Source organism: Phalacrocorax carbo, chromosome 1 (genome assembly GCF_963921805.1).
Source record: "Phalacrocorax carbo chromosome 1, bPhaCar2.1, whole genome shotgun sequence".
Lineage (NCBI taxonomy): Eukaryota > Metazoa > Chordata > Aves > Suliformes > Phalacrocoracidae > Phalacrocorax > Phalacrocorax carbo.
Window position 1 is genome coordinate 4950669 of NC_087513.1, and position 15073 is coordinate 4965741.

Genomic DNA, 15073 nt, shown 5'->3' on the forward strand with positions numbered 1-15073 from the left:
TTGGCAGCTCTGCGCTGGCCTTGCTCCAGCAGTTCCCTGCCCTTCTTGAACTGGGGGGCCCAGAACTGGACGCAGCCCTGCAGATGTGGCCTCACTGGGGCAGAGCAGAGGGGGACAATAACCTCCCTCGCCCTGCTGGCCACACTCCTTTTAATGCAGCACCTCCCTGGAGGTTTGGGGGCACACTGAAGGCAAGACTGTGGTCCAGGCAGCTTGGGCACATTCATCAGGGCTGGGGTGTGGAGCAGGCAGGGCACACAGATGTGGAGACACATCTATGCTTGGACAGGAACCCACGCTGTCTGGAAGTCATACCGTTGCGTGTCCATTATGCTCTGAGGGATGCAACCACAGCTAACATCTATCTATACCCATCCATATAGACTGCCTACTGGCTTAGGTTCATCCTCTCCTATTATAAAGAGTTCACCTGTTCTAGATGTCCTCCAAAGGCACTGAAGAAAGGCACTTCACTAGGGCAATTTGATTTGGCCATCATAAAGCTTACTGCAGGCTTCCCTCTGGGACAAAGCAGGAGCCTCCAGTGATGCCTCAGTGTCTAACACTGCAAGGGACAAATTCAGAGTGGCCTGTCCTAGAAGATGCATGAGGTCACTCAAGACGGAGATAAGTAGGTTTTAGCAGTGAAGCCAAGCAGATGGCTTTCTCACCTTACCTCCCCAGGGGTGAACCAAATACATCAAAACACAACACCCACTGCACAGCCAAACAAAAAACCGCCCTCGATAGAGATGTGATTTATTGTTACTTTATTAACAATGTGGCTTACAATTGTTTCAAGTAAAAAGGGGATTTATTTAATTTTGAATAAAAATTAAAATATAACTCTGAATATAGATTTTCACTTATTTACATGAAAACATATATACAGAATAGAATCTTACAGCAAACTAACAACATGCCCTTTGCCCTGTGAAATTTAAAAAGTAAAAACACCAGCATTGATTGATTTATATGTATATATATACACATATATATACACACACACATATATATACATATATGTATATACATACATATATAATTGTAACACACCAAAGGTATTATATACACAAAGTTTGAATCAAATCTTCAATACAAACTGGAATGCAAAACAATTCAAAAGTTCCAACGTGCATCACCACGAATGGACCGTACTGCTGGTTGTGGAGCTAATTTCTGATGTTCCAGAAGAGACAGGAGGGTGTAAGTGCTTGCCTTGTCCTACCAAGGTACACGAGGAGACTCAACTCCCTTCAAAGCCTGCACTTGAGACATTCACCTCTGCCCTACTGCAGCAAATGCTTGGCTGTACCTGACACCCCTGCCTGTGTACATGAAACTGTTATGATACTGTTCCCCAGGTGAGCGTTTTCTAGCAAGCAGGTCCCTGAAGGTGAAGGCTGCTGGAATAACCACATGTGTTGGCACATCCTGACCAGGTTTGGCAGAACAGGGATTAGGAAATTTAATGCATACATTTATAAGCAGATAAAATGTCCATAATCTCTGGTGAGACTGGAGCAGCAGCAAGCAGGTGGGGTGACTTGGGGATGATCATTTTTGTTCTGTCATATCAAACACAGAGTGTTTTGTAGACCCACACCCTGAATTTAGGGAAATATCACCTTTTTCTATGGGAGAGAGCTCAAGTTTTAGCCCCTGACATTTCCTATGGAGGTCTGAAAGGTGCAAGAGGAGGTTCTCCAGCCCCCAAACCCAGAAGATGCATAGGAATTGGGTACAAGGAAGAAAGACTGATTCCCTCCTATCCAGCCAAGGAGCCTGGAGCCACCTGAGCCACATCTCTGTATCTCACCAGAAAAACAAAAATATGAACCTTTCAGCATTGTAACTCTGAGTATATTGCCAGCTTCTTTCCTTCCTCTCACCTGGCCTCTGTTGGGGCTCAAAGTATCTTTGCTGTGAAAAAGACTCAGAGAAGCCTTCAGGAATGATGCTCATGGCCATAGCTTTTCTCCCCTGTTGTGAGAGGTCCCTCTCCACAAAGATATCTCAAGCCCAGAACTCCAACCTCTCTCCTTCCCTGAAACCCTCCCTCCCCTCTCCCACATCCTTGGCAGTCACCGAGACCACGAATATCTGTGGGTGGGTAGTCACATGGCAATCGAGTGGCTGCTTTGAGCTCCTTGGGCTACATGACCTACCCAGCAACAGCATCACTGGAAACATCTGTCCCTCCTCAGTGAGCTGCGGGGAACATCTGCTCTCCAGGCTGCACAGACGAGTCCTCCAACAAGGTGTTGAAGTGGCGCTTGACCTAACTGCTTGTCAACAAAATGCTCCTGTGGTCATCTACAGTTTGATGATGGATAAAAATGTATTTTGCTGGTATGCTGCGCCATGGGCCACTACAGAGGCTGGACTTTTAAATCATGAGAACATGAGTCCTTTTTCAAGGTAAGAACTCACATGAAAGACCAAAACAAGAGAAAGGCCATGAGTATTTAGAACTATGAGCCATGTTGGGTTTGTACAGTTCATGTGGCTTCTGGAAGAGAATTCCAGTGCATGGCACCAAACCATTGCAAAAACACTCTTCTTCTGCAGGACAGCTGACATTTGAAGGACTACCGGGCTGTAAAACTCCCATCTTTGATGACTGGCTCATATTCTAAATGCAGTCATTAAGATAATTTTCATTTTTTGCTGGAATATTGTATCAAAGAATAAATGAGAATATTAAATGCTTCTGCTCCTTTTTTTTTTGGAGTTCATGAGCACCTAAGGACACAAGCCCTCTCTTGTTAAGCCTGGCAGATTTCAGCTGGATTTCTGCCTGCTAGGAGAAGGAGGGATTTAAATTTTATGTTAATTAACTGCACACTTTTTGACTTCTAAGTGAACAGATTTGGTGAAGACCTGGTCTCCCTACCCACACATCTATGAGGGCCCTTCCACTAACTCAGTTACTTCTGGACCAAATCCTGAGCAACAGATTCCCTTAGTTCTGGGTCAGCTGATGTGATGAACAGTATTTTTGAGGGGAAAATATACATGCACCCACATTTTGAAAGAGTTTTTACATAAATATACTGTATAAAACTTCTCCAAAACTCACGATTGGGGTGGGGGTATTTGTTGAGCGTATCTGAGTTAAAAAAATCTACAGCCACAAGAAAAAAAAAATCCTAATGCTTAAGACATTGCTGATCACAGAAAATATTTCCTGGAGCAGGGAATCAGCTTTGTAATCCCAAGCAATGGAAAATGCAGCGTGACATATCTTAGCACCAAAATGGAGCCCTTGAGACTATATTTATCAACATGTAATAAAGCTGGTTTTAATGGTGTTCAGTTGCAGCATGTTCTTCTCTTTTGGCACTTGAATTTGGAAATGAGAGGAACAGCCTGAGTTCATAATTTCTCACACTGCACCAGAAAAGCAAGAAGTATTTGAAATGCCCTGATGGTACGGAGCTTCTAAAACATTGAGATGGCACTACAGCTCTGCCAAATTCAATTTTGTGCCCTTAAAAGACCGAGGCAGGTGACTAACAGTTGGTTATGGCAGCTCAACAGTGTCTGGTTTGCCTTCAAAGAGCTGAGATGGTGTTTCCTCCAACCACATGACTGGGCACTGCAAAAGGTTGAAGGTTAAAGCCAAGGAATGGTGACTTTCCAGTTTAAGGCAAACTAGCTGTTTACCCAGAGTGGAATATTAATGGGGTTTAGGCATCTAACTTAGTAAGAAACTTTGTAAATCCTAGCAGACATTCAAATACCTCTGACAGTGTGAGCTAGATGCTTCACTAAGGACAGGGCATGTAACCATTTGCCCTGATTTCAGTGGTTACTGAGGGCACACAGCATTTTTAGGAGGTCTTCTGCACCCTGCAGGACCAATCTATCAAGGGCTATAACATATGGTTAAGCTGGAGACCCCGAAATCCTTCTCAGAGCTGAGAGACCATCACACCTCTGAGAGGTAGAAAAAGCCAGGGTTTGGTCATCCTGGCACTGAGAAAAAAATGAGATTGTGGAGCTGTTTTTTCAAGCTGGAAAGGGAAGAAGAGCTCTGAAACCAAAGACAGTGTTTTTCTTCAAGGTGGGAGAGGAGCGTCCCTGATAGCAGGAGGAAGGCATGACAACCAGCCAGGGAATCATGGACACTCCCCTAAGTTAATGTTTAACCCAATTTCAGAGACTGATGCTTTGGTCCTGCAGACTGGGAATTGGCTGATTCAGTCAAGGTAGGTGCTGAGGGGGTTGGGAAGGGAGCAGGGACCTGCCCATGGATCTGCTCAACTGAGTGCAAGCTCAAAAGAAGCCAGTGCAGATGAAGATGGGCAGGTACCACACACCCTTCAGCTCCCTACTTTTGCTCCAGAAATGCCCATCCTTGGTCTTACGGCTGCAGAGGCCAATAACAGGTGCCTGCACAACCTTCTTGTGGGATCAAAGTGGTCTGTGTGAATGTGCTTAAGTTCAGCATCCAACAGCCCAAAAGCAACAGCAGGGTTGCTCCTCTGCCCTTGGTAACCATCTTGGATAATCATGAGTTCAGCACTTCACAGTGGTGGCCTTTTGTAGCTGATAACACAATAAACCTCAGGCCTGGATGTCAACTTCAGAACAGGGTGGGGAGAAGATGCGGCTTCACCAATGTCATATGTGTAACTGTGAAGTTGTGCCAGCTCTGAATTTAACTCAGAACCAGGGCTGGACCAAACAAACAAACAAAAAACTTCCAGTGGCTTATACTTTTACACTGTAAAGTAAAGTGATATTTTACCCAAGCAAGATCGGGTTTCCAACATCTCCTTTGAAGTACATTACTCCCAAGCCTTGCTAATGTTCCAGAATTGAAATGAAGTCCAGGCAAGAGTAAGTAGTTCCTTCTGATCTCTGCTCAAGCTGTAAGTGACAATCCAAGCACACTGTCCAGTTAAACTACACACAGTCCATTTTCCACTTGCTTAGGACATTGTCTAAGAAGTTCCGCTCCAGCTTTTCTGGAAGGCAATCAGTGCAACAGACAACAGTAGCCCAATCCCCTACTTCTTCCCAACCTGTAGACTAAAAGAAATAATACAGAATTTACCACTCAAGGTAATTTTAGGATAAAGATTTCAGGTTATTGTCTTCCCCACAAGGACAGAGAATGATAAATGAGACAACACTGAAGAACAATAAATTGAAAGACAAATGGTGAGGAGAGAGAAACCTGAGGAAATAAAAGAGCCGGCGCAAGCTAAAATTAAAACTCTTTTTGTTTGTTTGTTTTGTTTAATAGGTTAGTTTTAAATACGATTTAACTTCCCTGAACAATCAGTAAAGACTCCTATGTGCTGGGTTCAACGTTTCACCCATCCTCTGCCTGGCCAACAACAGAGCTGGCTGCTCTCAGGGTCTGCAGCTGGCTGCTCCCCGACTGTGCCTCCGTGAGTAGTTAGCTGCCATAGGAATATCTACAGTTACAAGGTTGATGAAGAAAACAATGACATTTTTGCAATGTGTCCCAGAAGCGTTAAATGTCTCTGACAAATCCCAGTGGCCAGAAGCTCCAAGACCAGCAAAGGATGCTGAGAAGAAGGTGGATGTGGTAAGTACAGGATCAGTGCTGGGATGCTCTTTAGCAAACAGCCATTCTGCTTCCCTTCCTTGAAATGTCCTCATATGCCAGTTCTCCCAACAGCAGTCTTTTAGGAGCTCTCTCCTGCTGACAGATGTCATACCAGCCATTGGAAGGACCGGGCTGAAGCAAGGAGGAGCTGGGAGAAGCACCCTCCCTGTTTTTCTCACCTGTGCTCTCATTTTGTGGGACACAATCCTTTTGTCTTCAGAGATGAAACATTTGTAGGGGACCCTAAGAGGGATCCAAAGCATTTATCAAACCAGCTGCATGGACACAGTCCACTGATACTATCAGTAGGAAATCCAGTCTAAAACCTAGTTTTTGAATGTCAGCACCACTACGGAACTCTATTCCTGGATTTCTGAGAAACAAAAGAAAACCATTTGATGCAGCAGTGACTACTTTTCCCTTCAGTTGATTAAAACTCAGACAAGATCCTCAGTACAAGACAACAGCTGAGAACGGATCCAATCCTGCTGATCTCCCATGTAAGGAAATTTTTTGATGAAGTCTCAGGAGTTGGCAGGATCTGGCCCAGCCTGCAGCGGCTGCACCCATCACATTCCTCAGTGGCAAATCAGGAAACTCACTGAAAGAGAGACTAGAAAGTCCCCAGGGATGCATGGCAAACAGAGTCAATACTTCTTGCCTACCACATGCCCTAGGGCAGATACAGATGCAGTCCAGAGTATTTATTTCTGAGTCTTTCCTTCCTTAATGCAGAGAACTTAACAAGGAAATTGATGAAGGAGAAAGCAGCAGCTGTAGCCTGGTGTTGGTCAGTAGGTTTTTCTGAGCACACGGTGGTCAGCAGGATGATCTGATCCAAGTTTGCTGTCACCATATGGCAAGTGCTTGAGGCGGGGGCTATCTGGCCATAAGTGCTGCCTTCAGATTTAGGGCTAGAAATGGCATTTCTCTTTGAAGAGGTCTCCATGGAGTGGGCTTTGGCATCACAGCATTGTAACAGAGCTGTGCACAATTTCCAAGGCGGGTTCCCTGAGGCCAGGGAACAGGACTCTATGGTTGGAGGACAAAAGCCTGCTGAAGTCAGTGGTTTCCTATGAAATCAGGCTAAATCTCAGCATGAACCATTCAATTCACTTTTTTAGGAGAGATTCACTTGCACCTTGAAGTCAGATAAAAATTTAGACAGTCCCAGTTCAGTTCTTGGTTTTGGGAGAATTTTACACCAATGTGATGCTGCCAACCTCTGCTGAGTTACAGCAAATTCAGGCTCAGCATGTGGGACTAATGGGGTCATATAACCCAGCAAAGTAAATGAGAAATCCTTCTGCTATAAATATAGCCGAGGCAAACCTAAGGTTTCCAACCCACCTCTTCACCCTCCCTGGTGCTCACCCTGCTTGGCATGAAGCAAGCCCCTAGTTTCACTGGCCAGGGTGGCACTGGGACAATCTGGAGGCTTTATATAGACTGCATTGGGCTGGATCCTCAGCTGGTCTAAAGCACTGTGGCATGCGCACGCCTGAAAATATTCATGCTTTTTATTCCCACCTAGCAACTAGATTCATGAAGGTGCAAATGAAACCAGCATCCACTCAACAGTCTCATCATTAAATCCAAATAGCGCTTTTTTTTTCACCCCATGGGGCTCAAAGTCAGGCCTTTAAAGTGACTTGGATTTAAGAGGGTGGGCTTGACTATGAAAGCTTTCATGCATGTTCCTGTACAAGAATCAGTACTGTACAGGTCCAATCAGAGAGACATTCAGCTTACTGTGCACAGCCAGCGCAGCTCAGGATGCATCGCTGCGCAATAGGTCTTGTTGCACCCCCTGTCAGTTTGCTGCAGCTTTGTCCGATACCGTGCAGAGACCGTGGGTTGAGTCCTCTTTTATAAAACACTCAGGAATAACAAACAGCGTATGATTGGTGCAACGCTTTTTCCTTTTGTAAGACTGGAGAGGCGGGAGAAAAAAAAGCCCATTGATCACCAAGATCAAATCTGCAGTAAACCCCAGGTGATGCTACAAATGATCACTTACATTTCAATATGAAAGAAGTGTGTCAGGGTTGGCTAGAAGAAATGTTCATGTCCAGAAATTGGCCTAGACAAACCATCATCACCCAGAAATGTCCGATCCTTCTCCTTGGGAATGCATCTGCCAACGGTACCTTTGTTTTAAGAAACAACAAAGCATCTGATCCGTACTGGCCTTGCACCACAGAGTAGCAGGTTGGCGAGGCTCAACAGGAGAGATGCCACCAGTCTTTCGGTGTGCTTTACAAGTACAGAAAAATTAGTTCAATTTGTTACTAGTTTTTTGTTGTGTTTTTTTTTTTTTCTTCCCTACAGATTAATTCCCAGTGCTTCCAATCCCATGTGTTCTTGGAAAAGAAAACGGATAGGGGAAAAATCCCCTTGAACAAGTTGAAATGTTAAAAAAGAGAGGGAAGAAGAAGGAGAACAGAAAGAAATGGAGAAGTGCAGTCAGTTGGCGTATTGTGCATAGAAAGCAACTTTTACTCGCTCGATCTGGTGACACAGTTTGATGGCTGGACCAAGCTTCAGCTCCATGCATTCTTGCACCGTGGGCAGTGTCAGCAACAGAAGGGCTTGGCCGTCGATGTCCTGGGGAAGAAAAAGACAGGGAATATGGTTGTCTTTGTGGGCTCTGGAGGGCAGAAGCCATAACCAGATCTGGAGAAGCCCCCAAAATTAAAGACGGTTTTGTCCTCTGCCCTTTTCTCCCACTTTGATGCTGCCCATCTCCTTTCTCTGGGGCACCTCATGTTTTTTAGAAGTTGTCCAGTGTGGCCTCATAGGCTCTCACCTTGCCCCAATTTGGGAAAAGCTTTCCAGCTGCTGAAATGCTGGATCATCTTCTACAGAAACTCTGCAGCATCCACGGAGATCTGATTAGTCCCATTTTATGACTGAGGGACTGAGGCAAGGGGGAGGCTGCAGGGAGCACACCAGGAGACACAGGAGGGAGCTGAATGGAGAAGCTGAAGCCAGTCCCACTGCCAAGTCAGACCCCCCGCCTCTTCTGGCCCATGATTTGCTCAGCAAAGGTTTATGTCTGCCTTCCTCCATGCTGTGTCCCCTGGTCCACACAGGACCTGCCTTGTTCCACTTCAGCTGCTGAAGAACCAAGACAGAGGGGTCTGGACCACATGGAGCCCTTGCAGCCTCTAATGTCCCAGAGTCACAGAATGGTGTAGGATGGAAAGGACCTCTGGAGGTCACATCCTTCCTTCAGGCATATTTATGCACCAAACTCCATGAGGTAGCACCCCAGACAAAAGCTATTTTATTAGGCATTTCTGTTGGCTTTATGATCCTCTTCTTAATTAAGAGCTCAAGTCCTCTTTATTCTTTAATGGACTGGAAGCAGACGAGCAGGCTACAAAACTGCTTTTTGCCCCTTAGGGAGGATCAGCGTCTACGTGCAGAAAAAGCACAGTAACTCACAGGCAACATAAACTCCCCATGACAGCCCTGATTAGGTAAAATTAAACACAAGGAGGATTTGGACACCTTAAGCACTGCTTTGATCAGGACTGTCCATGGCTCAGGTTCTTCTTCCGCTGAAGCTTGATGTCATGGCCCATTGCACCAGAGCTTCCTTGCAAATTACAAGGAAAAGCTCCAGTCATCTGTGTTTGATTAAAGTCCCCATAAAACTCTTTGGCAAAAGAGAGACGGGGTTGGCTTTCAAGCCCTGGCGTTATTCCAGGCTGATTAACAAATGGTTGGAGCACGCTGCGACTAAGGCATCTTGCTGTGGAGTATTTCTGCCTTGCTCTAGACTTGCACTTCAACGGTACCCAGCTGTAGCTGGGTACAGAGTTATTCAGGGTGAAGAATCAGAGATAGTTCAATGTGCATTTGGCCATACCACTGACTGCCATCAGCTATGACCTAATTAACCACATTTGCTTCTTTCTAACTTTGATTTCTTAGCGCTACCCTTTACTTTCAGCTGTGGCTGTTACTCATTAGCCAAGGAATGGCTATTTCTATATAAATTTTACACGTTAACACTGACTTGAGATGAAGCGCATTGGCTTCTGCTCCTGCAAACCTATGTGCTTAATGGGGAGATGCTTGGCATCGCCTAAAAATATATCATCCAAGGGCCTGATCGCCAGATCTTCACAGGGATGAAGATGGGAAGTAGATGTCTATATACTTGGAGCATCTAGGTGTTGGTGCCAAAATTCAGGCAGCCAGTTTTGGATTCAAGCAGCAGTTTTCTGCTTCCCAGGCTGATATTTTAGAACAGGATGGAACCCACACGGCCAGGACAGACAACTTGCTAGGTACCAAATAACCACTATCTGTTGGTACACCAAGGCGCCCGTGTGACACCAGGATGGTGCTGTGGATCTTGCCATGAACAAGAACGGTCTAAACCTCCTGCTTTTCAGAAGCACTCTGGCTGGGGTGTTTCTGGTCTCTCTGAGGATCCAGCAAGGCTCTGACTCAGGTTTCCAAGGGCTTCCATGCCTTGCCAAAGCTTGTGCTATAGCTTGGTCTGTCAGTGTCTAGACTCTGATCATAATCTCTTTGCCAAAGCTCAGCACCCAACCAACAAGGTGCTCTTTTTTTTTTATTATTATTTTTTTGTGATGTGAATAGGCACCAAGGAGAAGAGTTACATGAAGACCTCTACCTGCTCCTGAAATATTTTCGCAAGGGGTGCGCAGTCAGTCAGTTTAATAAACCTCACGACATCAGTCACAGTCCACTCCAACGGATTGCTGTCCAGGATGAGCTTCTCCTCCTCTTCTTGCTTAATCTCCTACAAAAACCCAAAAGCTCTCATAAAGAAAACTCCCTTAGTGGAGAACCAGGGCAGGGATGCCCTGCTCAGATGAGGAAAGCTTGGCACTTCCTCAGGTTAGGTTAAATTAGATCAGGTTAAGTCAAAGGTTAATTTAGGAAGAATATTGCTATTAATTGGAAGCGAAAGCCTACAGGCATACTCACTTCCTTGACTTGGGTGCACTTCTCCGCCTCGCCGTAGGAGTGGGGCTGTGGTCTCCGGCTCCGTCGGGCTCTCTCCATGGGAGGAGGTCTGTCCGACTCAGTGCTGCTCCGCAAGGTGACGGCTCGCCGGGGCCTGGCAGAGGGGACCTCGGCGGAGGAGGTATCGGTCTGGTCATCGCGGAGCTCTGAGCTGGTTTCCTCGCTTCCCGTCTCATCCTCCATCACGTCCGGCTCATCATCTTCGCTCTCCTGCACAAGGACCAGCAGAGAAACAGCATCCGGGCTCGGAGATTAATCCAGCAGCAAATCGAAAGGCACTGGGTCAAACAGCACGCCCGTGCGCATGCCGGTCCAGGGTAACATTTATTTTAACCAAATTATCTCATTTCATTCCAGTGCTAAATAGATTAGTCCTCAACTTAGGTTTGTTACAAAATGTAGAAGAAAAAAAAAAGCCATGGTGGACAAATCCTTCTTCTGTGTCTTACAAAAGGTCAACAGCAATAACTCATCTGGCATGAAATGCTCCTCTGTTGGGCTTGTGTCTCAAACTTTGTGCCACTGCAGATGTGCATGAAAGGGGGAAATGGAAAATACTAAAAGGATAAAGTGAAACTCCGGTTGCTTGAGATGAAATCAAATCAGAAATAGCCTTGAATTTAAACCTTCACCTTGCTTCAAGTTGTCATGGATGTCACTGATATTGAAAGGAAGGAAATTCTGGTGCTTTTTAAAAACAGTTAGATGTACAAGTGCATACTTGCACTTGGTTTCTTAGCTGGCATTTCTGTAAAACCCAGGACAGATGCTTTCACCCAGATTTCCCTGCTTTCAGCTGAACACCTAACTGCTGAAGGTGAAGCACAAATTTCAGTTTAAAGGATGTTATACCAGATTCTTCTTATTTCTGTCACACAGTTTGCAAGCACACACCAACTGATGGAAACTGTATTTTGAACATTATATAGACATAAGTGGCCCAAATGGCTTCGACAGCATAGCTCTGATCAAAGGGTGAGCATGCATCCAAGCCATATGCTCAGGTCTAAAGTGAAAGAGCGATTTTAGACAAAGTTAGTTACATTGGCTGAAAGGTCAAAAAACTTGGCTAATGGTTGATTTAGGCTTAACATTAGTTTATTTCATTTAAATTCCTTTGAAGTGGGTATAATCTAAGGAAATGAAGCAGAACTACACCTAAATGAGGACCAAGTCATGAAGATGCAAGCAATCAACTGAAAGCTGCCTAAAATATCCCCCTCCAGCTGAAGTAGAGGGAATTTAAGTAAATCAGTTTTATTTCACATTGCACTAAGCAGCAATCACTGGCACTCAGCTGAGGAAGGGAAACCACACGTGAACTTTGTTGTTGCTATCATGGGAAAACCACCTGGGAACGGTCCATACAGTTGTCTCCAGGTTGCACTTGGAGAGAAATCAGTGCAGAAGCTGGGATCCCATCATGTTACACAGCATACTAGAAAGATTGAGGCCTCAAATACCATATACTTGGGGCACACATCATTTGCTTGTTTTCTAAAGCTTCTAGAACTTCTATTGTTTGATGTTGTGAACCAAAAATATTACGAAAGGTTAATGAAAAAATAAAAGCCCTTGAAACCATAATGGCCTGAGAGTTATTATTATTTATTATAGTATTTGAGATCTTAGACATGGATCACAGTCCTCCTTCGCTCTGCTAGATGCTGCAAAAAGCATCTAACAGGCTCATCTGCTTGCCTACAGGCATGTAAGGAAGTACACAAAGATATAATATTAGACAGCACGTTAGCTAGTGAGTGTTATGAAGATGAAAGCAAAAACTCTATTTGCTAAACCTAGAATGGAGAAGGGTAAAAGTCCCCAGAGTGTCCCAGTAAAACCACTCTCATCTTAGAAGAACAGAGTAGCAAGGAGGGATTCAAAAATAGAAGTGTTAGGGTTTGCTGAGAAGTCCCTCAAAAAGAAGATGGAGATGGGGTAAAAAAGCACCACAGGGCTTTTGCTGGTTGATCCCAGTGCAACACATACCTCTGCAGAGCCTGCAGCATTCAAATCGACAGCTGACGACCTCCTTTTCTTCTGCACAAAGATGGATTTCCGCCTTTTTCTGCGTCTGGCTGGCTTGACGTGTCCACTTTTCATGTTGTTATTTTCCCCAATTGGTGGCTTTATTATTTTTTTCCTTTTCCCATAATAATAAGCTGGAAGAATGAAGTAAAATACCCATTAAAAACTTCAACCACTGACAGAAGGAAACTTTGGCATGCTTTTTGCTACTGATTCGGTACTGCGCTCTAGGTGCACTTTTACAAGGACCTTTGAAATACCCTGATTTGGAAAAAATGACCAGTGTAAATATGCCATCTTGGACTAGGGCGGAGTGTTACATCTCTTAGGTATATGCATCTGTTGGTGATGAGTGAGGAGTTCAGAATTTAACCCTACAATATGTACTTAGGCAAAGCTTCCACTAGGTTGAGCAGTGATTTGGAAGGAGAGAGGCCAGCATGTTTCAGATTTGATCTAATGCCTTTCTGCATGGGTCAACAGCCTTAGATACACTTTCAGTTGCTAATGTTTTCAGCAGAGAGTGGAGAGGGCCAGCTATCATGGATTGTGTGTGTTTGTTCAATGCAAGAAGGAATGGGGTTTTATTACCTGGGAATATTTCTAGGCCCAAACTGAAATTAAGGATGTGAGAGTCCTCTGACCTTACATTAGGGGCTTGGGTCAGGTGCCTTTTGACATGCTCTACAGCATCCTCTGGGGCTGACAGATACTCTGCCCTTCACCAGGTAGGGTATCCTGGGACATCTAAAATGGTACTTGGCACCCATGTCGAAGTTTGTTGCTGAATCAAGCTTTTTATCAAATCACTGGAGGTTTGAAGAACAATTCATTCTGCCACATACAACCTTCAACTTTGAGATGAGTACAGCTGGAGTTCCCCTAGCTGTACTCCTCCAGCTCTCCATTTGCTACCAGTGGGAGCTAGGAGCCTAGCTTAGGTGTAGACTTATACAGACACCTATATTCAGTGATCTGAACATCTCCCTGAGCCATTTTCTCCTACTTTGGCACCAAACAGAAGCTAATTAGTTTAAATCAATCATATTGGTTTCTTGCAACCTTTGTCGAAGGACAGCACTCACTTCCACTCTCCTGATCTGTTTCAGATCCGATAATACCAGTAACATTGACGACAAAAAGTGTTGGACACATGCCTAACTTCAGCCTTCCTGAATAGGTAGGAACATGTTTAAATATTAAACACTCTGAGCAGAGAGTCAATGCTACCAAATTCCTTCCAGCACCTTGGCACCGTGAAACTGGCCTGTGCTGGTGCGTGTGCCAGAAACTCTTCACTGCGTAGGACAGGTTTCATCTCACCTAATGAGGTGTCTCAGTTGTAGCACTTTAAATCTCAGCTGGCCACTGCAGGTTCCTTTTATGTGCTCCTTATATTAACTTTACATATGAAGAAAAGTCAAGACTTCCAACCAGACATATTAGCATGAAGTGAGATGAAGAGTTTTCTCACGGTGCCTATTTCTCTGTACAGAATACTAAGGCAGCCTATGGTGGCCTGGTCAGGATTAAATAACTGCTCTTAGATGAGATGAATCCCACTCAATATTAATGTACTACACACCTCCTGCTCTTCATCACTAGCTCATGCACTGTCTGCCACTGCTCTGATTCCCAGCTGGAAACAAGAAGCATTTTGGCCAATACTCACTGTACTTGGTTTTGGTATGAATGGAGCAGTTTTCCGGGCAGACTTCGGCCACCAGAACAGGACTGAACAAGTTGGGGCAGCACTCCAACTTTGCACAGACTCTTCTGCAGAAATCCGCTACCTGATCTGATGTTCGCACAATCTTAACAGTCGCCCTGTATGTCTTCCCTCTGTATCTAGAAAAGAGTACAAGACCCCATGACACCAATGTCCTTTGATGCTCCAGACCAGACTCTCCTCTGTTGGGGATATATCTTCCCTCATGACTTTTGGAAGAGTCTCTCTCTTGTGAAAGCAGGCAGAATAGTTTTACTTAGTTTAGTGGCTCCATTTCAGGTGGACTTGAGGAAGGAAAAACAGTGAAATGATCCTGGAAGCTGAGATGTGGACGTGACTGGGGAGGAATGCATGTGCAGACTGGTTATACCTGTAGATATGGCAAGAGATGGAAAAAACATCACAGTAGGCTTGGTGAGGCTACTACACAGGACAGCATGCCCGTACTGTGAGCTGATGCAAAGCTTGGGGGAGACAGACGTAGTCTCTCCTCATATATTGATCTGCAATGAGAAGCTTATATGGCTTGCAGAGCTTTCTGGTCACCACCCTGTATGTGGGCTGCACTGGAGAATGTCTCCATAAGCCCCCAATAAACCTCTGGTCTTCTCCATTGCCATCTTTCTTGAGGCAGCTCTCACATCACATTCCAGCTCACAAGAACCCCCAGTTTCACTGCGCCAGCTGTGGCTGTATCTGGGTGAAACTGGATTGTT

The 15073-nt window shown here is 44.9% G+C and overlaps 1 protein-coding gene across 2 annotated transcripts in view; it reads right to left on the bottom strand.

The window, feature by feature from the left end:
* Positions 1–745: 745 nt before the first annotated feature.
* Positions 746–15073, bottom strand: part of SFMBT2 (Scm like with four mbt domains 2) — a 124212-nt gene continuing 109884 nt past the window's right edge. For both annotated transcript variants that reach the window (XM_064442594.1, XM_064442603.1), the window contains 5 exons: positions 14301–14476; positions 12590–12762; positions 10559–10807; positions 10242–10370; positions 746–8194 (listed from right to left, as the gene is read on the bottom strand). In XM_064442594.1, coding sequence (XP_064298664.1) covers positions 8054–8194; positions 10242–10370; positions 10559–10807; positions 12590–12762; positions 14301–14476 — 868 coding nt within the window. In that variant the 3' untranslated portion in view covers positions 746–8053. The remainder of the gene's footprint in view (positions 8195–10241; positions 10371–10558; positions 10808–12589; positions 12763–14300; positions 14477–15073) is intronic.